At 39.6% G+C, this 26,787-nt stretch overlaps 2 protein-coding genes across 5 annotated transcripts in view; one reads left to right on the plus strand and one right to left on the minus strand.

Moving 5' to 3' along the window:
• The first annotated feature begins 962 nt into the window (after window positions 1-962).
• gmpr (guanosine monophosphate reductase) lies at window positions 963-11,764 on the plus strand. The gene is made up of 10 exons (XM_077196279.1): window positions 963-1,455; window positions 2,887-3,196; window positions 5,452-5,571; window positions 5,805-5,888; window positions 8,154-8,327; window positions 8,436-8,517; window positions 8,595-8,701; window positions 10,036-10,078; window positions 10,511-10,670; window positions 10,815-11,764. Exons 2-10 carry the CDS (start codon window positions 3,110-3,112, stop codon window positions 10,993-10,995), a joined length of 1,038 nt encoding a protein of 345 aa, XP_077052394.1. The 5' UTR covers window positions 963-1,455; window positions 2,887-3,109; the 3' UTR covers window positions 10,996-11,764.
• A 3,311-nt stretch (window positions 11,765-15,075) lies between these two features.
• Window positions 15,076-26,787, minus strand: part of atxn1a (ataxin 1a) — a 102,115-nt gene continuing 90,403 nt past the window's right edge. For all 4 annotated transcript variants that reach the window (XM_077196270.1, XM_077196272.1, XM_077196271.1 and 1 more), the window contains 2 exons: window positions 23,948-26,045; window positions 15,076-22,841 (listed from right to left, as the gene is read on the minus strand). In XM_077196270.1, coding sequence (XP_077052385.1) covers window positions 22,281-22,841; window positions 23,948-25,744 — 2,358 coding nt within the window. In that variant the 5' untranslated portion in view covers window positions 25,745-26,045 and the 3' untranslated portion in view covers window positions 15,076-22,280. The remainder of the gene's footprint in view (window positions 22,842-23,947; window positions 26,046-26,787) is intronic.

Consider the following 26,787-nt stretch of genomic DNA (forward strand, 5'->3'; position numbering starts at 1 on the left):
TGACTTTGTTCTGCTTTTTTCCATTGCTTCCTCAGCTGTCTCCTTTCTCTAACTAACCCTTCAATTTTCTTCTGCCGTCTAGATACAGCAGGAGTAGTTTGTACTTTTTCCTTCCTTTTTTCCACACCAAACCTCTCACTTCCATATGCGTAAATGATGTCCCCAAATTTATCCAGCTTCTTTTCAACTGTATCAGTTAATATTATTTGTATTAGTTACTGTATTACTGTATTACTTACTGTATTACTAACTGTATTAGTTATATTATTTGTGGAATAGAAACGATTATTTGGAAATTATTTAATTATTTGTTGGAATTAAAAAGGTTTTTTTTGTGTGGAAATATTAGACAACTGGGAAAGTTGTGTAATGTTATGTTTAGTGTTTTGTATACATTTGCAGTGGCTTATTATGGATTATGTTTTAATAAATATTTGTATATTTTAAAGTACACTTTTTAGGGACCATGTCAGTTGTCTTGTGTATTAATTTGTTTAATGAATTAACTGTTATGAGTATGTCTGTCATCGTGAACCTAAAAACATGCTGAGCTGAACTTTTTTATGTCTATATTTATTTAGGCTATAATGTAGGCCTACGTTATTTGTAGACTATCCTATAAACATTAGGCTACTTTTTCTACTTATCAAGAAATTGTTCAAGTCATGTTGCTTATTTACTTTGTCTTTGAAGAGGCAATAAAATATTTTGTTTTATAACATTAAAGGTATAGTAAAACTGGCATTTCCCCATTTACAAAAGGATCAGAGTGGCAGGGATCAGTTAACTGGACGATTAAGCTTTTTCTTTCACCAGAATAGACCGATTCCCGTTCCCGAACAAACGTTCAAGTCATTTGGTTCCCCATCCTTTGTTACGAGTGGTTAGAAGGGAAGTCATGTGTTGTAGTCACATGTTTGATGGCATAATGGTTAACCAGCAAAAAAAAAAAAAAAAAAAAAAAAAAAAAAGCTGGTTGTTTGGGTCTGCGTTATGCTGAATCGTAAGTTAAGTCGGCAGAAATCTCTAATGCGGAAATGTCTGCATACTGACCATTCATGCATTCGTCAATTTTACTGATCACAGTGATCAATCATGCAAGTGACTATAAGTCAGATATCGCTGCTTCTTTGTCTTATATCATGCGCATCATCATTCGGTGCTCGATATACACCAGACTGGGCCAGTCTGGACTCCAGACCTGTCCTCTGCCTGAATGGTACGACGAGGTGAAGTTCGGGATCTTTGTTCATTGGGGGGTGTTTTCAGTGCCCGCTTGCGGCAGCGAGTGGTTCTGGTGGTACTGGAGAGGCGCACACGAGTCTGATTATGTCCAGTTCATGATTAATACCCCCCGGGATTCAGCTAACGTTACACGGACTTCGCACCTGATTTCCACGCGCAGTTTTTTGACCCTGATGAGTGGGCTGATAACTTCGAAGCTTCAGGAGCAAAGTAGGTACATACGATGTGCGTTTGCGCTTCATGTATTTATAATTTTGTTTTTCATTCTTCTCAGATATGTGGTCTAATCATGCCACATTTTAACACGTCTAATTACATATGTGATGCATGTAAACAACATACTCCTTGAACACTAATTCAATGTCAGCAGCCATATCACCTTGTAGCTTATAGACTGGTTGCCCACTGAAGATAAGCAATGTTGAGCCTGGTCAGTTCCTGGATGGGAGACTTTGGGAGAACTAGGTTGCTGCTGTAGGAGGCGCTCTCTCACCCTGTGGTCTGTGTGGGTCCTAACACACTAGTATAGTGATGGGGACACTATACTGTAACAAGCATTATCTATACTGTAACAAGCATTATCCTTCGGATGAGACGTTAAACCAAAATCCTGACTCTCTGCGGTCATTAAAAAGCCCAGGATGTCCTTTTTTAAAAAAGAGTAGGGGTTTTACCCTGGCATCCTTGCCAAATTTGCCCATTCGCCTCTATCCACCAAAATGGCCTCCTAATCGTCCCCGTAAATAATGATTGGCTTCATCACTCCGTCCTCTCCACCTAAGCTGGCGTGTGGTGGGTGTTCCTGATGGATGCTGCACATTGGTGGTGGTTAAGGAGATCCCCCTCTTCTATGTTAAGCACTTTGAGTGCTAAAAAAACACTATAAATGTAACAAATTATTGTTATTAATTTTCAATGGATGGTCAATAAGTCCTACAATCAGACAGTTTAAAAAAGATGGGGGGGACCCATCCAAAATAAGGAATATAAAGCAGTGCTTGCAGTAAGAAACAACAGGCACTGAATAATGATGATATATACATACTAAAAAATTATTAAATGCAAGAAAAAAAAACATTAGTCAGGGATATACAGTGAGCATACAATGTGCAATAATAAAGCTGTAGATGGTGCATAGCAAGAAAATGACAAAAAAAAACAGGTAACGGAAAATTATTTGAAGTATAAGCCATTTCCTACAGGAATTGTACATCTTAAATACAGTTACATGATTATATTTTTAGTGTACCATGTGGATATTAGCAGCAATTTTTATTCTTTTTAAGTTCAAGGGTTCAAGGGTCACTTGCCCATAATTTCTGTATTAGACAACATAAAAAAGTGAAGGACATGTAAAATGTATTTCATGTCCTTCCTCTACTACTACTCCATCCTCTCTCTCTCTCTCTCTCTCTCTCTCTCTCTCTCTCTCTCTCTCTCTCTCTCTCTCTCTCTCTCTCTCTCTCTCATTTCCCACGAGTCCACTCATTGATTCTGAGGAGCAATACCTCTGTTGGACAGCAGGAGCTCTGCACATACTGCAGTGCTGAGCTTAGCAGAGCTGCAGTGACTGCGCTTGTGTGTGTGTCAGACAGCCATAGGAAACACTTTTTAACACTGCTACTGCTTCTGCCACTCTAGACTGAATGCAGGTGGAGGGGGGAAATAGAGAGAGGAGAGAGAGGAAAGGAGAGTGCGTACAGGCCTTGCCAAATAAAGCCATGGGGGCCTGGGCAGTGACGGCTCTTTCCACACTATAAATACGCTGTTCTTCTGGCGGTTCGGGTTTGGTGCCTGGAGCTCTGGACCAGTGACTGCACCAGCCCGTCTCAGGAGATTCTCATCCGCTCTCAGTCCTGTCGCTATGCCCCGGGTGGATGCTGACCTCAAACTGGACTTTAAAGATGTCCTTTTCAGACCAAAGAGGAGCAGTCTGAAGAGCAGGTCTGAGGTGAGAACATCTGCTTGCTGTCTCTGTTAAAATAAATTTGTGCGACTGGCCTTGTCTCGTTATACCTGAAAGATACATTTAAACTGAGTACCAAGGGAGCTGCATGAATGTTTGGGCAAAGAATGAAACTGAAAATTATGATGACCTTGATGAAGTTCATCTGTTTTTTATGGGGCCCATGTTTAAGCTTCAACCAGTAGCAGTTTATCAAGCTTGATCAGCAGACAGTGCTCCAGTATGTGTTGGCTTCTCTTTTATTTTGTGGTGTTGATGTGTCTTGAAACAAGTCCAGTGGTTTTCAGGGTCAAATGAACAGGTTAAGGAAAAGCAACCTGAGAGCTAGTGCTTTCAAAACATGTTGGCATGCTTCAGGCCTATTTTTAAACATGAACAGAAGCAGATTCCACTGTGGTGTAACTCTTGATCACACTATAGGTCCACACAACGACACATAATGATACCAAAACATATGATTATCTACATGGTTTGTATGCCCGTAATTCTTTCATATTTCACCCAGACATTATCTTTGTTCCAGTTAACGTGTTTTCTTAGTTAAACAGCTGCTTTCAAAATCCACATGCTAATCTGTCAGGTTTACAACATTGATCATCTACTGTATATTCTTTAATTTTTTTCCTATGTGTGTCCTGGCTGATGAATTCATAGGAGATTTTCAGTGCAGGATGACGTAAAGTGCCGGGGTGAGATCTCGATGCGTCTGGCTAATCTGATGGCTGTCACTGTACGGACAGGAACAGTGGTGTGATGATATACTGTACAGGCTTATTAAAATAGAAGAGCAGCTGAGATTCTCTTTATAACCTGCAGTAATCTATCACTGACCTAGTCTTAAACATCAACAATTAACGAAAGGATCCCAATCTTATGCCTGGAATGCCTGTGAAATGTCTCTTCTAACAGGAGAATGGTAAATGTGTTCCCCACGGCAGTTCAGTAAATAGCGGCAGGATGATTATTCATAGGGCAGTGTAGTGTGACTGCAACAGTTACTGGAACTGGAAATCACCGAATACTGATTCGTAGAACGTGTGTGTGTGTGTGTGTGTGTGTGTGTGTGTGTGTGTGTGTGTGTGTGTGTGTGTGTGTGTGTGTGTGTGTGTGTGTGTGTGTGTCTGTGTGTGTGTGTGTGTGTGAGAGAGAGAGATATCAATTTGCAATATTTTTTTTTTGCAAGCAGACAAAACTAAAATGATTCAGCACAATTTCACTTAAGCCCACCACAGTCTCTCAGCTGGATGGATGATATTAATCAGAATTTGGTCATATTCTGATTATATACTACCGTCAGAGTAGAGCAATAGAGTAGAGCAATCTTAAGCCTTGGCATATACGCATGTTAATGCACATGTAAATGTCAAGTAAACATTCAAGCTGTATTATTAAAATGGAATATTGACCTCTGACCATGTCCATTATAAGTAAATATATGACTAATCTAATAAAAATTCATCTGAATATTTGCTAATATAACACCTTATTCAGAATATCCTTTGAACATTAACATTTATCTGAACGTGCAAACAAAGGTAAATCTGGGTGTATTATATACAGACAATTGTATCAAGCTATTGAAGAAACACATTTTTGGATGTTTTTCAACAAAAGAGCAGATATAATGGCAACAGCAGAATTAAAATAATAACTACAAATCGTCTGCTTATTGGTTCTTCATACCAGTTATCAAATGCTTAAAAATACCACAAACATTTTTTTTGGTTTGGGAAAAAATACAGTAATATCCATTGAATGTGTATTTATTCTGAATATACTGACTACATGTGAAGGAATAATCCAATGGCTGTAGAGCATGGATCTTAATCAGAAAAACGATGCAAAATATAGGCTATACTGTATGCAATATGACTGCTTGCCTCTCTCTTGTGTAATGTATCAATATGTTTTGTTTCAAATCTCAAACTAGAACAGACGGATACTCCTTTTTTTAATTCAGAGAAAGCACTACTGCACTTTGAACACTGCATTTGACATCCACCAGACATGGAGAATGACTCCAGCTCAGTTGTTACAGTTAGACGGGTCTAAATATCTTTCAGTTGTAATATCTTTAGTTCATGCTATGATGGGTTATAGGGACAGGAGAACAGGATATAGGAACACAGGATGTTTGGGTTGATTATGGGTGTATCCATTAAAATGAGGCTCTTCAGACGGTCACATGTACTCTTTGTATGTTTGAAAAGTCATTTCCTCTTTATTTTTTGTTCTTGAAGGTTGACCTGCAGAGGACCTTCACATTCCGGAACTCAAAGCAGACATACAATGGCATCCCGATCATCGCCGCTAACATGGACACCACCGGCACTTTTGAGATGGCACAGGTGCTCAGCAAGGTGAGTGCTTCTTTAAACAAAGCACACTAACTGAAGAAACACAGCACCTGTGTCTGAAATATAACCCAGGAAAAGATTTGTTTTACTGTGTTTTATCTCTGTGATTATCACTGAAAAATAATTAGCTGTGTCCTGTTTCCATGCACTGGGATCAAGAGGCTCTTATATTTCTGTCTGTCTTGGAGCCAGACACTTCGCTGGTCTCTCAGACGTCTCTCTGCTCTGTCTTTCAGCACACTCTCTTCACAGCCATCCAGAAGCACTACTCCCTGGAGGAGTGGAAGACTTTTGCTGCCAGTCATCCAGAGTGCCTTGAGGTGAATGGGCAAAAATGTTTTTCTAGCCTCGTTTAATCAAAAGCAGTTTAATTAAAAGGTATAGTCTATCAACTGCCTAACAATCACATTGATTTATATAGCTCGTTTTACAATACTGTAAGGAACTAAGTAAGTAACGTGTCTGGGTTAGACAGGTAAATTTAGCTCAAAAGGAATTAATAATTAATTTATAGGGATAAACGGCTCGCAAATGACTCGTCCAGCGTTCATTTGAACGGGCTGTAACTATCAGCTCTAAAACGGAAATAAATATCCAAACTATAGTGAAACACTATTTATTAGCAGAGCAGCAGTTTAAGACATTAAATCTGTAAGCACATAACACAAGACAATTATCTTTAAAATATAAACAAGACTTTATTGATTATTCTAAAACATAAAACTAATATCTAACACAAACCCAAGCGCACACACACATTCATACGAGTTGCAGAAAGAAAGAGAGTGAGGAAAGAAAAATGAGTTCAAGAGTGAGATAGTGAAATCCCAAGTTTCTATATGCACATGACCTGAACGAACCATCAATCATTATTTTAACCCTTCTATCGTTTCGTAGGCGAGTCATTCAATTTTATCTCAATGCACCAGTTCAGCTAAGAGTCTGGAGGTATACTTGTCTTTGTCTGTGCGTTTCTTTGGCATTCCTTTTGTCGGCGTAAAAGGGTGTTTCCCGGGTTCGTTGACCATTTTCTTTGAAAATGGGGTTTGAAAGCAATACCGTTATCATCTCCGTGTAAACGTAAAAAAAATCAATCTGTGAAAACGGCGACGGCATGCACGTGCGTATTAAGTGTTCTATAGGCATGCGCGTTTGAATGCGTATGTGCGCAGGCGTGTAGGCTAGTCTTTACAAGGCGACATCGCCAATTACTTGTCTGGCATGCATAATACAGCGTTTTAAGTCGTTTCCGCGGATCCGTGTGAACGGGAATCATTTTGATAAAAGTTTTTATTTGTACAGAGGAAAAAACGTTTGTCGTGAAAAAAAAACTTTTGTCATGTCGACAAAACACTAAGAACCAAGAACACCCTCGAAAAGGCCTGGCATCCCCCAGCTATTATCCTCCGATCACCCTAGTAAAGAAATAGCAGCAATTAGCCAAAACACCCTAACAACCACCAAGCAACTAGCCACAACAATCGAGCAACAGCTAAGCAACCTTTGCAACAGAGGTGTTAAGTCCAGGGGTCAGAAAGTAAAGGTTCTGCCATATGTTTATTTCACCCATTAATTCAAAGCTGTGCTAATTAGCAAAACTAGGTGATTGGAACAAAATACTGAGGAGTACTTTTACTTTCTGAACCTGGACTTTACATCTCTTCATAGCAGACACAGAAAACATTAGAAACAATAACAAGGCATATTCTTTCAGACTTCAAATCTGTCTATAATAACCTCAACAGACTATGGACGGTTGTTCTGCCACTGACTAAACAATTGACAGAATTGGAGATATAAACTCGAAATTGCGAGGGGAAATTTTTTTTTGTGTGCCAGTTTTAATGTCGGAATTGCGAGATATAAACTCGCAATTCTGACATTATAACTGGCAATTGTGATTTATATCTTGGCAATTTATATCTCACAATTCTGAGGGGGGGAAAGTCATCAGAATTGTGAGTTATAAAGTCGCAATCATCTTTTAAATGTTTCTATTCCATGGCGGAAACAACCTTCCATATTAACACACATGTAACTTAGCACATTTAGCTTTCTAGACTGAAACTTTCTTATTTCTCCACAAAGTTCCTGCAGTGAATCAATGAAGCCTTAAAGGCGTCATCGGATGCCCATTTTCCACAAGTTGGTATGATTCTTTAGGGTCTTCATGTAAAGTTTGTAACATACTTCAGTTAAAATTTCTCAATGGTTGTGTAAAACAACACCTTTTTTTCCTCCTCAAAAACAGCTCTGTTCACAGCAACCCATTTCGGTGCATGTCTCTTTAAATGATAATGAGCAACTGCTCACCCCACCTCTTTCTTCCCTGGGGCTTGTCCACACAAGTGCTGCCTTGGAAATATGCTAATACGGGACAGTTCGTCAGTGGTCGTGGGCGGAGCATGAGTAATATGACATCATATTGCTCAGAAAATTCAAATGGCTTGATTATTGAGAGTGTTTAGGCTTTTTGAGGATTAAAAAAAAGGGGTGAATGGATTTTTTAAATTTCATGGTGGTTGTGTCCACGCACTGCAAAGACACATTTATATACAAACAAATATCTACCGTTTCGTCCTCAGCATGTCGCAGCCAGCTCAGGAAGTGGAGTGGCGGATCTGGAAAAACTGTCCAGCATCCTGGAGGCCATTCCTCTCATCCAGTACATCTGCCTGGACGTGGCCAATGGCTACTCAGAACACTTTGTGGAGTTTGTCAAAAAAGTCCGGGAAAAGTTTCCGAAGCACACCATCATGGTAAGATTTATGCCCAAACATAATAACAAGCATCATATAAGTATAGGCTATCTATTTGTATTTGTTGAACAACAAATGTCATATAACAAAAGGATCTTGATCATTTAGGCAGGAAATGTGGTGACTGGAGAGATGGTGGAGGAACTCATTCTGTCTGGAGCTGATATTATAAAAGTGGGCATTGGGCCAGGTAATCGTCCTTCATATTAAATAGCATTCCTTGCGGTATCTGGAGCATGTTAAAAGTTTGAAAACTGTGATCTGTAGGTTCTGTGTGCACCACACGCATTAAGACCGGTGTGGGTTATCCTCAACTGAGTGCTGTTATTGAGTGTGCTGACTCGGCCCATGGACTGAAAGGACACATAATATCTGTGAGTCTCTTTAAATTAAATGGTTTTCATAGTTAGCTTTACGCCATCCTATAATGCAAGGCATAGATTGGCATTTGGGAACCCACATACAAGTGACATCACATTACCACAAGAGGGCAGCATCCTCAATTCTATTTCAGTGTTTCCCTACCTTGTCAGTTTTATTTGTCCCATCAGAAAGGCTCAAAGGCTTCATTAACACCAAAACAGACGTGTCGTGTGACAATTTTTTAAGGCCATCCCGGAAGTTGGGATCACCCTGATTTCCTGGACAAAAACCCAATATTCCATTAGCTTTTGGGTTATTGCATAAAATAAGTTGACCAACAAAAATGTATGATTCTTACACAATTTGCTCATCATGATAATCTTCACAAATGAACACAACTTTTATGAATTTTAAAGCCTAAATAAAATTGGCAGAAGTAAAAAGCTAAACTGTTTAAGCGAACAAGACTATGGTCGCATGACTTCAAACGTCACCATCTCTTTCAGTCTTTAAGGCTGTAAAAGCAGGGGTATTAGTGATGTATTTTATGTTGTAGAATAAATTGTGAAAGTAGTTTGTTATTGTGTTAACCACAGGCATTATTTTAGACATTTAACCAAAAACCCATTTAAAAACGCATTTAACCAAAAACCCATTTAAAAACGCATTGACTTTGATGATGGATCTGAAATGTTAAAATGCTAGCTCATTTGCGAGTTTTGGCATTGCAAAAATGCGGCATCCCTGCAGCATGCTATTATAATTATTTTTATTTTTAACAAAAAACACTTTTTAAGTAGTTTCTTTTAATCCTTTAATGAGACACACAAGCTTGTTGAGACACGAGTATTAACAGTTCTAGTTGCAATCATGGAGAAACTAACGTGAATTTATTTATAAATAAAATCCAGTTAAACTGCAATTTCTGTTTTATAGGGTTGACAGTAAAATCAAAATTCATTCTAAGTAGCCCAAAGCTACTTTGGATTCAAATAAAAATGATCAGCTCATGCATTTTTGGAAACTGAATAACTGGGAATAGACCTTTGCGCCGCTACTAGTGCCACACTTTACCATTTGAGCTAAAGACATTAGTCAGGGTAGCACCATATTTCATTTTTGGACGGTGTTGAAAGTTGTGAGTTGGCCAAATTAAGTGATCTATGACCTTTGTACAGTGCATGCCATTCTCAAGACTGTAAGTCTATCCCTCAAAGCTTTCATCTGCTTTAAATTCAATATGGCATCTAAGCAGACTAAGGTCAATATGAATGCTTTTCAACTGTGCTGTACTTTAAATGACCATATATGCATGAGTTTGTAAAGCCATCTTTTTTTTTTCCAGGATGGAGGCTGCAGTTGCCCCGGGGATGTTGCCAAAGCTTTTGGTGAGGAGTGATGAGTGGTTTCATGTTTCAAACACCAAACAATAAAAGCAAAATCTTACTGTTTTTGTACTATTATAAAAGTTATTATATCTATAATTGTCCTACTAAGGCCCATTCACACCACGGACGATGATCATTTAATTTTAAAAATCATTCTAAAGGATAGCATAGTCCACACCACAGTTATAACGATAACCACACTGAGGAACGATATTGTTGGAATCAATTTTTTCTCCCCAGCTATTTAATGATACAAACATTGATAGCCAATCAGAATCCATCTTGCTTTAGGGAGCTCAGGAATTTAAAGCAGGAGACGACAATGTTATTGTGCGTTGTGTGGATGCTAATATTATTGTTATAGTTATCTTTATAGCTATTGTTCTTGGTGTGAACGGGCCTTTAATCTATCTAATAATACATTTTCATTAGGTGCTGGGGCAGATTTTGTCATGCTGGGAGGAATGTTAGCCGGACACGATCAATGTGCTGGTGAAGTCATTGAGAAAGACGGCAAGAAGTTCAAGATGTTCTATGGGATGAGCTCGGACACAGCCATGAAGAAGTACGTCGGAGGGGTAGCAGAGTACAGGTGAGGATGTTTTCATACATTATATATAGGGCATATTTATGCCATTTCATTTTGGTGTTTCAGTGCATTTGTTAACCAGAGCTACATAAATAACTGGGATATTGCAGGTTATCTTATGTGTACATCTGTTTATGTGATTTCAAGGGCATCAGAGGGCAGGACGGTCCAGGTGGCCTACAAAGGTGACGTGGAAAACACCATCAGGGACATCATGGGTGGTTTGCGGTCCACATGCACATATGTTGGAGCTGCCAAACTCAAAGAACTGAGCCGCAGGACGACCTTCATCAGAGTCACACAGCAGTCTAGCCAAATGTTCACCTAGTCCCACAGGCTAAAAAAAACATGCACACTCACAATTACAGATTCATCATTACTATGTAAGGAATAGTTCAGCTGCTAATGAAAATTCTGTCATCATTCTATCAATTTGAATTTTGGGTGAAATGAGCAGCATAATTCTACCATAAAGAGGAGAGGAAAGACATTCATGAACATATTTCCCCCTGTCTTCCAGTTTTCAGTTCTCCATAGATACTCAGGACAGGAACCTTGCTGTATACAATTTCTTTTAAAACCAATTTTGTAGCATGCCTCAGTTTAGTTCATTTACAACCTTTAAGTTCTTTAAAGTGTGCAATGGGGTTGCATCTGTACGAGAGGGTGAATAAGGAAACATCTAATAAGTCTCTTCATGGGAAATAGAGTGATGTGATTCATTCTAACCCATTCTCTCCCTATAGTATAGCAACTGAAAGAAATGCATGCTAGTGAAGAATTTAGACACCAGTAGAGAATCTTCTCTGCCACTTTATGCTCGCTCCTGCGTGTTGTGCTCTAAGTTTGAGTTGATTTGTGCAGAGATTGGTGAATTGTGTACAACTGTTGTGAACTATTTCTGCTGGCCTGCTTCCTTTGTGATTGTACAATGGGTGTGGTGGGATGTCATATCATACCAGAGGAATGTCAAAACTCCTGCAACCTCATTTCTTCAACATGCCTTGTGCAGTTTAGGTAGAAAATACAGGATTAAATGTGTTACGAGTTGAACATTACATGTGGAGGAATAAACATCTGAATGAAAACTGCCCTAACTACCTTTCCATTTTTGTTAAATTATGTGATCAAATATGTTATTTTGGTATAATGACCGGCTGACTGTAGATACTTATATATTATCTTCATGCTTCCGTTAAGAAAAAATAGTCTATTTAGAAAATTTGCCCATCATGGGATCATTTTATGTATTTAGTTGTAATTAATTTTTATTTGATTAAAGCTTATGAATTAAACAGCTCGTTAATATACTTTGTCACTAGAAAAAAATAGAAATAACCAGTTTATGGTACAGTAGGTAACCTTTGGACCTCTAGCGGTTAAAAAAACAAAACTACATGCATTTTTAGGAAGAACATTGTTTTGGTTGTGCTTCGGCCCTGTGTCACTGTGTGGATGAATATGGTTCTTTGTCCTATTGCTCATAAAACACTCACTACTGGGCGTAAGAGAAATAACCAGTGTAGATGGATCTCGGGGCTGACTAGCTGAAGACGTGACTGTAGCTTTACTCATAATTTAATAGACATGGTACTTCCTTGAAAATAAATTCCAGCACACAGCGCTAAAACTATAATAATATGACCCTTCACAATAGATAATGCTTCACAATTAACTCTGTTAGGGAGCTGCATATGGCAGTTTACTGGTTCAATAAAATACCTTACTCACCTGTTGAGTAATAAAAACACCATTTCCTTTTACAACATTTCAAATCCCAAGCTGCCATGATAGCAGAAGTATTTTCACCATTCATTTTCCCCATAGGGATTTTTAAAAAGTTTTTGTAAAGAGTCATAAGCCATGATCCAAATTAACCAGCAGTGAGGTGATTCACAAAAATTACAACATTTAATAAAAAAGACAAAGGTTCAAGACTGTGAATTTGACGGCTTTAATAAGTGAAACTACAATCCCATGACGCATTGTGAATGACATGATGATCATGTTATGATTAAAAACAATGGATAAATATAAAACTATTGATAGAAAGATGCTCATTGTGTAGAAACAACATACGTTTATTGCATTTGCATATTGCATTTAAGTTTATTGCAAAATATGTGAATACTGCATGCACATTTTTAAGTACTTTGAGAGTGTAGGGAGACTTATGCAACATTCTATGACGTTTTGTATAAATAGTGCGATTAGGGTGTTCACACTGAAAATTCCAAATAGAGAGCCGAAGTTATGACGTCAATTTGTAGGACAACTCGGAAGTTAGCGGCGCATGGGTTCCCTCGATCAAAAAGCTATGCATTTTCCCCATAGACTTTTGGAAAATCGCAAAAAATAAGATCTGTGTTCAACAAAGAGTTGTGACCCTTACACGTTTTGTCTATCAAGATAATCTTTACAAGTTAATCCAAAATGAATACATTTTGAAGCCTATATAAAGTTTAAAAAACCACAAGCAGACACAATAAAGTTTAAAAAAACACAAGCAGGTTATAACTGGTGTGTTTTATGTCATAGAACAAAACTTGAAATATTTAGAGGCTTTGTTAACCACAGACCTTATTTCAGGAGATTTAGCAAAAACCCATTCAAAAAACCCATAGACCTTAGGGCGAGGGAACCGGAAGTATTAAAATGCTAACTCACTTCCGCGTTTTGGCCTACAAAGTGACGTAATAACTTCGGCACTCTATAGAAAAAGTACACTTTAAATACCCGGATGATGCACTTAATTAACCGAAGTGTGGAATGTCGGACACTTCATGCAGCTTTAATTACGTAGTGGAGGGGGAGGGTCTATTAGACTCAGATTTTGAACGGCAAAATAACCTTATAAAATTGATATACTACACTGAGTAGTGTAAGTGCACGGTGTATAGTGTGTCATTTGGGACACAACTTGACTATCACGTCATTTGCAATGCTTCATGTGAGTGATTGGTGAAGATTTCTCAGAAAAATCATGGGTAATTCCACTGATGAACACGATTATTTAAAAAATAAGTTGAAATAAAGCAGACTAATGGCTTCAGCAAAAGCATATATCATCGATTAACAACTTAGAGGCTCAAATACCCGTCTTAGATGATTAATAAATTGTTAAAAATCCCCTTGGGAGAAAATGAATGTGATTTGGAGCCTACTTCCGGAACCAGACTGTGGGACTCTATAGGAACCCAAGCAAATCCCATTGGCTCAAAAGGTGCATTCAATAATTAATAACAATTAACAATAATTACGAGATTTCAACGTCAGCGTTCAGGTCCTAGTAGAGCTCGTATTACAACTAAGCTGGGAATTTTTGGAGACCTCCTATTTGTACCTGACCGCTGAAAATATCTGACCGCTGAATTCCGTAATCGACCAATCAGAATCGAGCATTCCTAAAAGACGTGAAATAATTTTTGATAAACATTCCTTACAGGGTTCTGTACCTTGGGGAGTCTTCATCACACACAGATTACTTTTTTTTTCATTAAATGTGTATATTCAGACTTTTATAATCAACTTACCTTCTTTTCAGACTACTGTACTGCGGTTGAAACTACATGGTAACACAAAGACAGACAAGCAGACAAAGCTGAGTCAGTTTGGGCTCATTGTGCCAGCCATTGCCGTTTCCCACACAGTCAAGTGTGGGTTTGTAGTGTCTGATAAGATCTCAATGTCTTCTTCCATCTACACTTTTCAAATGAATGATTTTTATTTTGTGCTCGAAATAAAATGTAATTTCAATGATCCAGCGAGTACTCATGGCCGCCACCTCCGCCAACACCCACACTCCATTGACTAGGTGCGCTGGAGTCAAAGAAGCCTGAGGAATACCTGCAATTGTTTGAGAGTGTGTGTTCATGTCTCTCGGTGAAATAAGCCCACTCTATCTGAGAAAAGCACCTTTAAAACCCCGTTCTCACAAATCATAAACTCCAAAAAGGGTGCAGTTTGCAATTGGCACTGTAATTTTTATTAGTATGTGTATACTGCAACAATAAACTTGTACTGGTATACAGACAATTTCTTTTTTTTTTTTACAAATTTGTTCACAACCTGAATCAAATATTGTTTTGTTGTTCAAAATAATGAAATAAGTTCTAACTAGAAAACCGGCAAGCACCATCAAAGAAAGGGACCAAAAAAAATCCAAGAAACAACGTGAGTGTATCCTACAAATAGACACACCACAATTAGAAAATAGAATTTCATTTCAATTCAATTTTTTTTTATATTAGTTTTCTTTCTTAAAAAAGCTAGTGCAAGTACAATATTTTACACAACTTACAGAGTATGCACGCATATGGAAATAAAATGAACCAAAAGAGCAAAAACAAATTGCCTTTCACAATTATTTCCTACCTAGGGCTTTATATATATTTTTATTTTTTACATATATTGTCCTTTATAAGTAAGGTGCAAAACACAACTTCCTTTCCCAACAACCATCGCTTGCTACTGGCCAGAATCCTCAAATACAATTCCAAGAAAATAGAACCTCAGGACTGGATGTGACATTCAATTTTTCAGCTTTTAACAGTCTCGCTCAACACTTCTGCATGGTGTCTAATATACTATAGCTCCAGTAAATCCACAGCACTGAAATTATGGAGAAAACAACAACACTGACAATATGGCAACCTACTGTACCTCCACCGAGTCAATGTTTTTTAAACAGGTAGAGGTCCAATCCGGAGGTTTTATGATCGTGGATCTTTCTGCCCAATGGCAAGTGAAAAAAGAAACTAGAAAATGCTTCCATTTCCCTTCCAATGGAAGACTTCAAATCTCTTTATGACATGACCCGCAACACCTTTAGTCCAGCACACATGGGGTATTACTGCTATACCTGAACCAACTCCTTCCTGAGGAATGACCAATGGCTTCCTGTTTCATGAAACACATCTTAACATTTCAATCTCAAAAAGCAAAACAAACAGGGGGGAAAAAATTAGAGGTGCCTGGACATGCGTGCACATTTAATGATAACTGAACTCTGTTCACCTGACAAGGTGTACATAGTGTTATTTAACATCCTGCTTATAGTTTATCTGGCCTCAGCTTTCAAATCATGGGGCGATTATTCATGAGAAACTACCTTCACCATTCATTCAGAATCAACACAAAACATACTTGGAAATGACTGACATGTTAAAATTAGGCCTAAAAAGATTTTACGAAGTACAATTTTACAGAGACATCTTATTAAGCATTCATTGGCAAGAAATCCAGAATTACAAAATGACCTTTTTTCTTGAAGATATGTATAGTTGTACAAATTCTGAAGGATAAATACACATTACGAGGCTGTTGTTTGCTATGAGTCAAGGTGACATTGTGTATGTGAAAACAGCATCTGTACACGAGTTGGTTCCGGCCTGTGATGGTCAAAACGTCCTTGGCGTTTAGTGGTTAACCATGGTTGAGTGTCCAGTTCAACCCAACAGTGCCAAATACTCCTGAAGATTCAACATGAGTCTCATTCCTGCGCTCTGGTCAGGCCTGGCCAGATGAGGGTAACAGAACACAGGATGTACCTCTCACTGAGGAAGCGTTAGTCAGTTTACCGGCTCACCAAAAAGGCGTGAGAGACGAGGGCCGGGCATGACTCCTTTTTTAAGGAGTGTGCACTGCTTTAGCACTGATATAACTGAATGATCTATATCAATTATAGCATTAACAATAAGACTAGTTACAATACCCATATCAAGCAGCCCATACATCAGGGTGAAACAAAACCATAACATGGGCTTGTAGAAGATTCTCAGCCTGAGGTTATTAATCCAGCTGTTTGGACAATTGACAAGATGTCAAACAACAGTCAAGTTGAACAGAGAAATCCTGACTGATTTTACAACTAATTTCAAAGAAGAGCAAACTCAAAATAAAGTTGTTTTTCAATGAGAGCCACAATAAAAGAAAAACTTTTGATTTATTTTTCAAACTGCTGAAACTCGCAATCCAACATTCAACTGTTTTGTCATTTGTGCCAGAGTAATGAAAGTAAAAACAAGGAAAAGTCAGCGGTGCTCCTCTTATGAGAGGGAGAGAGAGAGAGAGAGAGAGAGAGAGAGAGAGAGAGAGAGCTGTCACAGAATCACTCTTAAAAACATTCATTAAAACACTTTCTCTTGTCTCCTACCATGATAAAAGAGTGCTACAGAGGAGACCGAAGCAAAAGTACAAAGTCCAAAGTACATGAAGCAAGGTCAAATATAGAACCAACATAAAAATAAAACAAAATAGAACGATGGTGTTGGAGCACACATCAGTACAACAAAAAGTAAAGTCATCTCAGGTTCGTAGAGGACCATTCAAATGTTATTTCAACTCTTTGTCCTCGTCATCTCAACCCGTTGGACCCAGGAACGGGCCGAGACGGAGGGAATTCGTATTGGAGGGGAGAAACTGCGATGACACCTATAGTCTCACTCTATCTTCCTCAGGATTAGAAAGTGCTGAAACAGTATTATCAAGTCTATCTATTCTAAAAATGACAAAAATGTGCATTTTTTTCGTTTGTTTCTATAAAAGTGGTCCCCACTTTGAAGAGGTCGATGAATCATTTCTCAGTCTTTTTTTCAGTATCTTGCATGTGTGAGGATCTGGGCTTGTGACGTCAGATGGACAACAGGCAGACGGACAGACAGCCTGTGATGCGGACAAACATACTGATACAGACGCTTTCACGGAGACGGACAGAGTGTTTTAGGAAGGCCTCATATGGTGTAGAGACATTGTGGGAAACCAAAGCACAGGGCCAATGAAATGACTGATTCTGGTTACAGCAGTTTAACACACAAGAATATATATATATATACATATATATATATGTGTGTGTGTGTGTGTGTGTGTGTGTGTATGTGTGTGTGTGTGTATCTTAACATGTACAAAAACCTTTCAAAGGTCACTCAACCTCCTCGACACACACATTCACACCTCTTTCCCATCCCTGAGTAAGCCCAAGGAAAGATTTCGACCTTTATCAGAAAAGCAAATGGTTTTGTCATAATGTCAGAAACAGCAAACTCACCCCTCTGCCAAAGTAAATGAACTGTGCAACATTTCAACAAAGTGAAACACAATAATTGCCATTTTTACTCACAAATAGCAAAATAAAATAATAAAACCCACAGCCTACAAAGAATACAATTTGTTGGAGAAGGTGAATGGGTTACACTTTATTTTACAGTACGTGTACTTACAATGTAGTTACCCAAAACAATTGGTAATATAAAGTAACTACATGGGTTAACATTAGATTTAGGGGTAGGTTCAGAGTTAGTACCTAGTTATAACCCAGTTACTGTAATTGCTATTATAAGTACACAGTATGTACATGCGTAACAGGACTGTCAAATAAAGTGCTACTGGAGCGTGAATGGAAACCACAGAAACAGTGCTACATGCAGATGGCACAAACTGTTACGCGTGAACATGTCAAGCTTAAACAGAAGAAGAGTTTAGAACATCACCAGTGGGGTTTGAGTTTCATGTGACATTGATGCTAAAAAAAATAGGTGTCAAAACAGCAGCCACCACTATTAATGTTCTCTTATTTCTCTTGTCTCTCAGCACTGGAGGTCATAAGAGACTATCATTATCAGCACAATAAACCACCAGCTGTACCATGTGCATCTTTTATTCTCTTTGTTTGTGATGACCATTAAATGTGATGGCACAGAACATCTGTGATGTTTCATTCTTTCAGGACATCGCACGTCAAGCATATTTAATTCATTTGCAGTTGGACTTAATCCTCAATATCAGATAAACAAACAGCATGGATGTTCAAATAAATGTCGAAAAGTCTTTAAGATATAAGTCCAAATGCAAACAAATAACACACCTGGAACTGAACACACTTGCTTGTCTCCTGGTCGATAACAACTGATAAAGTCAACATTAATCAAAACCAAGTTACTTCCTCAATGCTCATTCCAGGTCTTATTGTGAGCAATTCATCTGTATATGCTTCAAAGAATTACCACTTAATATCACTTACTGGATAATCTTAACCAATTAGCTATTAAGGTATTATTTTAGCAAACTCGTACTCAGTCTGACTGCATTCTAGTATAAAAAGCCAACTTTTCTTGATTTCTTATTTAACTCTGGAATACATCATATTATGGAAGCAAAATGGGTAAGTGAGATACATTACATTAAAAGGAGATTACAGTCATAATTGACTCTCCCGCCCCCAAAAAAACTAATTTCGACAGGCTAGGCAATATGAAACTCCATCATGAATACTGTAAAGGTTCTATGGCTATGAATGAGAGAGAGACAGATTAAAAAGAAGAGAAAAGAAAAGAACGTTCTTCAACTATAGCAGGTGTGCCGGGTGAGAAAGAGGTTGCACGTACATGCCAGGCAACAGAAGGTAGCTAACGGTTGAGGCTGGGTAAACATACTCTGAGAGAGGCGTACTGGTTCTGTATGGGCACCTGAAGAGCATCTGGAGGTCACTATCGATTACGGGTTAAGACGGCTTGGAGGGGACAGACTCTGTCACTGCATATAAATTTACATTTCTCCCTGAAGTTACTGAGGGCTGGCTGTGCAAACTGCAAATAAACCTAAAGAGGATAAAAAACAGATTGCTGAGGTTGAACAGAAGATCTGGCACTGATGCCCCGTTCTCTGTTTTTTTTGGTTCAGCACTAGAGACTAGGGGTTATTGCTACGTGCTGTTGTTCGGAATGCTTCTCGTGTACGTGGAACCCCACTGTGCAACCAGAAGGAGGCAGACTGTAAAATGATCGAAGCAGTGAGCAACATCGAAACACTGATCATTACATGAAGAGAAAGACAACAGTGAAAGATAAGAAAAGCCAAACAAATGCAAGACCGATTCACCATTGACAGTCATGTTCTTGGGGTGGTTCAATGGACAAACAATATCACATCTTATTTCTAGCTTTTGGCCCAAAAATAAACACAATGAAAATATCAAGTTTGATTGGTTGAAGCAGATACATCCACACATACAATCTAAGTAAAACTAAAACACGCACATTACAAGGGGACAGAGACGCCATGTCAAATGGGAAAAAGAAAAAATGCACGATTGTGGTGTTGATCTGAGAAACCCTGTTTTATTATAAAAAAATAAAGCATTTTCAAATTGTATATGGGGTGCACTCACCCACCCTCCACCACTCATTAAATCCATCCGTCCATCAATGCATCTTTTATTTTCTACTACAACCCTTCTTCCTGGCAAATCTTCACCAACCCAAGCTAACTTGAGTGTGGCCGCTCGAATGACTCGACAGGTTTGCAGGCTACAAACTATGACTTCATCCACCCCTACGGAGCGAACGCCTCGACAAAGCACCGTGCACAATCCTGCTTTCATGTGTTTGTGTGTAATTCAACCCCCCCTTAAAAGGGGCTTCCTTGTTTTCCTAATTAAAATTAACGAAACAGACCTGCAAACCAAGCAAACATGTCAAGAAACTGCTACATTTTAGTAATAATTGGGTTTTCGGCCCTGTCCTGTGCTGGCAGAAAACGAAATAAAATCATGTTACTATCTCTCCAGATGTGCAAATTGCAATATTCTTTTAAGTAGAACTTAAATATCTATTTATAATATATGTGGCATGTACACACACACACACACACACACACACACACACACACACACACACACACACACACACACACACACACACGCACACACACACACACACACACAAACACAAATGATCACTGAAATTACTACTGTTTTCACATACGTTCGATGAGTTTTGGGGGACGGGACTAAAAACGTGCTCATGTAAGTCTTACGCTCTCATACAATAAGATAGATATAGCATTTGCAGCTCTATACATGTTAATGTACAAAAAAATACATGACATATTTTCAACATGATTGAAAATTACCGTAACCGTGTACATGTGTATAAGCCCGTGTGCAGCTGCACACAAATCCGCATGCGTGCACGACCACACGCATTGCTAACAAACAGGTAAATGACACCCTTCGATCCTCCAAAGATTTCTGTAGCCAGAGTTTCTCACTTTCACGTCAACTCACATTTCTCTTGTAAATATATAAATAGTCTCTGTATTTATTTCCATCTGCATTCACACTTTCATATGACTCTTTTTGCTTTAAATGACTTAAATGGCAGTTGTTTAACGGGCCACGGCCTCTTGTGCCCGTCTTTACTCAAGCCGTCAGCTTGCTTCAGATGGCTAAGCCAATCAGACGCAATGAAAAAAGTGCTTCCTTTAAAGCAGTCCTCTTGAGGACAAAATCTCATTGTTTGCTCTTTCATCAACTGTTACATTCATCCTTTCATGGCGACTCTTGTGAGCAAATCACCTTCCCACAGTGCCACACAACATCAAATTCATGATACAGCATACAGTACGGTGTTCATGTTAAAATATCAACAGAAAATGGTAGTAGCAGTAATAATAATAATAGTAATAATTAATAAAATAATCATCATCATTTGACTCAGTTGACTATCAGCTAGTGAGCATGACAGGTGTTAACTAAGTGCTTCGGGACAACACTCATCTCATCCTCCTTTAGACAACTTTCGCTCTCTTTCTTTCGAAATAATCTATTTTCTTTTGTTTGAACAAAAAACAGGTGAGACTGCACTAAAAACAAGGGACTACTCACCACTGTGTTTGTATGCATCAAGAAAGAACCCATCCTGTGTCTACGTAAAAAATGACCCCTGATTGCAAGGTTTACACATTCATCACAAAAAAACAAAACAAGAAAAATCTACCCATCAAAGTATGATGGGAGGGTTTGAAAAGTGAGACAGAAAATGAAAACATGCAAAACTACAAAAATAGTTAAATAAAAGGTTAGACAGTTGGATATATAAAAATAGACTCGTCCATCTTCGCCGTTTAAAATTATAGTTTCGTCTTTCATCGGGGCAACTGTCCCCGCTCAATAACATCATCTCTCTTGGCCGGTACCATAGTATTTGGAAACCTTTTCTTGCATTTTAATAAATGTTAATATAATCTATGCTAGTCTGCGCTGACGATGCTGCTCTATATTGTTAGGATTGATTTGGATAGTCTCTTTTAGTCACAGTTAAACAAGATGGCTGACATCATGTAAACTCCTGCAACCAGTGGAGGAGTGATTTCCGTTCTGCCACCATTAGCAATTTTTATTCACACCAGTTGTTCATCTTCCCTTACTATCATTTTCAGGTTCACTCAGCAGGTGAATGTTTAAATTGCCACTAGGTGTAGTTGAACCAAGTTTGTCTTAGGACATCATAGGTGAGAGACTAGAGAGACTTAGCCTTGTTAGCTGTGACTATATATGATATACTGAAGCCTTCAGGATATCATGCAGTGCTCAGTTGTCTCATTACCTTCTCACCTTATACTACATCTGCCCTGAATTTGACCAATCAAATGAATTGCACCAATTGTTTGTGTAATATTGAATACATCTATTACAATGTTAGAAGTGATCATGTACACACTGATCAATTTAGTGTTTAAGTATAGTAATCTGGATAGAAAATCAAATCAGAATTAAAAAAAAAAAAAAACATTCTGAGGACAAATTTTGCTTTTAAAATTTGACAGTCCAATACGTGTTCACTTGCCAATATTTGATCTGCCTTCGATACTGATTTTAACCTCTTGAGGGATGAAGGAAGGCTTGGGGAACATTAAAGGGGGCTCTCCTTCAGGATTTTCTACTTTGCAGCCCTCAGGGGCCGACCACCTCCTTTTACGGCCTGTGGGTTTACCGCCAGACTCTGGTTCAGTGAGCGGTGGTGCTTTGCAGATGTCTCTTTCGCCAAACCTCAGTTCTCCATTCTCTCTATTGCATTGACCGCCTCCACCTGCCTGATCTACACATTGCCCAAGTCCATTTTCCTGTTCTGTGTGCCGAACACCTCCACGTGAGCCGCTTGAGAGTGCTTTGGGTGATTTAAGGGGTGGACCAAGGGTAGGCGCATCCAAGACTTGCCCCTGGCTCTTCTTAATGGAGCCGTTCCTCAGGTTTTTCAGGGTGAGGGAGATGCAGACGTCACCCACTGAAAGCTTGGTGCATGGCAACTCGAGCAGCTGGCTAGTCCGTTCTGGACAACATGATGACCAGCCCTGGCCGAACACAAAGAAAGGATACTCTACTAGAACCTCCACGCTGACCTGCAAGAAAAAAAAGGGAGGCAAAAAAGAGGAAATGAAATTCATGCAGTAGAAGTAATGCACAAAAGCCTAATGATATGAATGAATGCCTTTGCTAAATAGCATCTGTTAATCAGCGCCTCTCAAACTGACAGACTTTAGAACTGCTTTTGAGTGGGTGGCCCCATCTCAACTCCCAGACAAACAAAGCAGATTTTTCATACAGCCTACTCACAGTACAACAGAAGGAAGCAGAAATAAGGAATGACTCAATTCTGTCAGTGAATCCCACACAAACTAAACAAAGATGCCATAGGGACAGCCAGGGGAGGGATTATGGAACAGGGAGATGATTTCAGCTGCCAATTTACCCCCACATCTAGTTACACTGATTGAGTGCAGGTGGAGTTCATATAGGAGGACATTCACACACTCAAAGCATATAATAAAGAAACTTAATGACTATCATATTCATATGGTTATTCAAACAGATTATAAAAATCCACGAAAGATAAGTAAAAAAAAAAAAGTAAAAAAGATCCCCGGGCATTTGTAAAAGGCGTAAATATTTCTTCCCAGTGAGCACTGTTAAACATGAAATTAAATTAGACATATTTAGATACCATCTGCATATTATAAAAATGTCTTTAAAGGGAAAAATATATTGCCATATATTTCCACTTTAATTCCATCTCTTAAGACAGGAGGATTCAAATGACTTTGATTCTAATGTGAATGATAACATTAAAAAATGCACTGTATATACTTATGAGCATTTGAAAAATAATTGCAATTGTTATGCAGCAAAAAACAACCTTTGCCATCTGTTTATAGGGGTGGGCAACATAAGCAAAAATATATATTCTAGAAAATATTTATTTTGATTACAATATAATTATATAGGGGCTTAGACAACAGTTAATTTCATTACATAATTTTTTCTAATAAAGTCTTATACTACCATGTGCCAGCGGTTCTGTACAATGATCCTATAAAAATGTATATCATTTGACAAATTTCTACTGATATATTGCCCACCCTTATCCTTGTATATATGGGAAATAGATGCTCAGGTTTGTCATCAAACATTTCTACAGCAACTGTAAAGCAAAAATATATTACCCCACCTGTGAGCGATGTTCTCCTACAGCAAACTGTATAATAGCGAAGTTAGGTGTATGACTGCTGTCGATACGCTCTACAGTGCTGGAGTCAATCTTCAGCTCATTGCTGATCTCAGCACTCTGAATGAAATCCTCCGTCTTCAGGTCCTCCACCCGCTTTAGTTCCCCATCTGCCAACTGGATGATTGAGCCCTTTGTGAAGTAAGGGGGCAGGGAAGGGGCTGAGGGAGGTGGTGGAGTCGTCAGCAGGCTGGCAGGGGCTGGAACCACAGGCAGATGCAGCTGGGCTTGAACCACAGCTGAGGCAGGGTGGGAATATAGGGCCTGAGGTTCCAAGTTCTCCGCTTTGGGGGCTGTTGAGGTGACGAAAGCATGGGGCAGTGCTGCAGACAAGTGTGTTGTGGTCGATGTAGCAGTAGCTTCGGTTCCACTTACTGGGATGATGACCGACTGAGTTCCAGGGATGACCAGGTGCTGGGGTAGGCTGGTGTGGTAGCTGAGAGGTTGCTGGTGCCCTGTGCCGGCAATGTAACCAATGATGGGCTGCTGGGTGGAGTAGAAATTGGTGGAGGGGAGGCCCAGGGAGAGTGACTCTGTGGTGTTATGCGTGGTGTGGATAACTGCATGGGGAGACAGTGTGGTAACTGCTCCCTTCAGATTGTCCACAGGTGGAGGGGGAGGAGGAAATGGAAGGGATGCAGAGGAGGAAGAAATCCGAGACACAGGTTTGCCTGCACAAATCCCTCCTTTTTCAGTGTGGGATGTTGGGGGAGGCAGCTTATCCAGTGAACCTCCGGGATCAGCAACACTGGAGCTATGACTGTTTGGAACCAGCACCAACGAGGTCCGCATGGCTGTACTGTCCTGCGCATATTCAGCAGGTAGCAGCACATGCCGAGCCTCATAGTGACGTGGGCTCTGCTGCTGGTGAATGTGGTGCTGATGGGAGGAGGAACCCCCTTTGGCAGTGCTGCCCTGCTTCCCTGCACTGGACTCAGGAGATGGACCAAAGCGTCTGTCCTTTTCCAGCTCTCCATTCAGCCCCAACCTGGGCCTTGTCTCCTCTCTTTTGGGTAAAAGTCCATCTGTGTACTGAACTAAGACCTGCGAGGGGCCACTGAGGGGGAGCGTGTGGTGAGGGTGTAAGTGTAGAGGCATGTGAGCATGGGGTGAAGGAGCAGTCCGAGGGGATACGCTTAGAGGAGAACCAGCAATGTGGACGTATTGGTTGGAGTGGGCTGAAGAGGTGTTGTCAGTTGTGACCAGGCCTGAACGGCCCAAATGATGGTGATGGTCAATTTTGGATGCTGGAGAAATGGAGGTGCTGGCATAAACCTCACGTTGTGTGGTAGTGGTGGCAGCTGAATGGGAAACTAGTGGAGAGATGTAGCCAGCATATGGTGCAGTATACGGAGAGCTGATGAAATGTAGATTATGAGGCAGGGGTGTGTACTGGATGGCGCCAGTAGGCTGAGAGAGGGGTGACGTGTACACTGCAGGTATTGTGGTCACTGTGGGTAGAGCTCTGGTTGACTGCGTGGATGAGGAAGGTGCGCTTTCAGCCATGGCGGACAATGGTTTGTATTGAGGCCCCTCAGGTTCTGCGGAGGTGTTGATGTGCTGCCGCCCTCTGTCATGCCCGCTTGCCAGACTGGCAAGCCAGGCCAGGTTCCCCCCACGCTGGCTATCACTTGCAGGCGCCATCACCATAGGCCTAACCTCTGAGGGCAGAGTGCTTGCTGGGATTTCACGCTTCTTTGGAGGCAGGCATTCATTGCTCCGCTCCTGGTTTGACTTCATGGTGTCTGAGAATCTTGTACCACACTTCCCCTGTCTTTTCTAGCTCTTTTCCGCTCCCTCTTGGTCTCAGTTTGTCTTGCTAACAGAGTGTGCCCTCTCACTGATTGGCTCGGAGCAAGGATGGGGATGGGGTAGAGAGGAGAGTGGTGGTGAGAGGGGAAATGTCCTGTGCCTAAGGTTGGATGGACACAGATTTCAGTCTTAAGCAATGGAAGTCACACCTGCTGTGGGAGAACGGTCCATGCAATTCATGTGGAATCATTTCCCTCTGAGAGCGAGTCTCCAGGACTGCAGGAAGAACCTGAAAAATAACCAAGGCATTATTTCTGTTTTAAGACAGGCCCATTTAAACTCTACCAAGACACTTTAAAGTAAAAAGCTAGTTCAGTGCATTCAACATCTTTTAAAAATATCCCTATACATGTGAGTAGGCATCAGTATCTTGTGGATAACAATAGTGTGTGCGTTTGGAGTATGTAAGTGGACCACCTGTAGGGCAGGATAGAACACACAGTGTGAGCATCATTGATAATGAACCGGCACTGCACTCAGGCCCTATTTGAAACCAGCAACACATTCACCACGATGCAACACACAATCACAAATTAGAATGGAAGCTCATCTATTATACTGTAGATTTACTTCCGTAATGAGTAACTTTTCCAAAAAAGGATATTCAAAGATAAAAAAGTGTAAGCAGGGACTATTTTATCTATCACGAATTGAATGAATTGTGAAAAGTGGGTGTTTATACGGCATAATGAAGATAGATTTGAATTGACAAAGGACTTGCTTTCAGTATTAAAGGACTACATTAACCAACAGCCCACATGGCTAAGGTGACATCAAACAAAAGGGAACATTTCAGAGACGAAGCAAGTCACATACTGATGCAAGATTACAACCACATATATTTGTTTTCTTTGGAATAACATGCACTAATGAATGAATGAATGCATACATAAAAACTTTCTAATTGGATGGATTTAATGTTAACTTTAAGAGCTCTCCATCAAAGTAGGAAGCCAGTCCCTTTTTCTTCT

The sequence above is a fragment of the Siphateles boraxobius genome, unplaced genomic scaffold, assembly GCF_051911475.1.
Source record: "Siphateles boraxobius isolate OS27281-9 unplaced genomic scaffold, OSU_SipBor_1 35, whole genome shotgun sequence".
NCBI classification, from domain to species: Eukaryota; Metazoa; Chordata; class Actinopteri; order Cypriniformes; family Leuciscidae; genus Siphateles; species Siphateles boraxobius.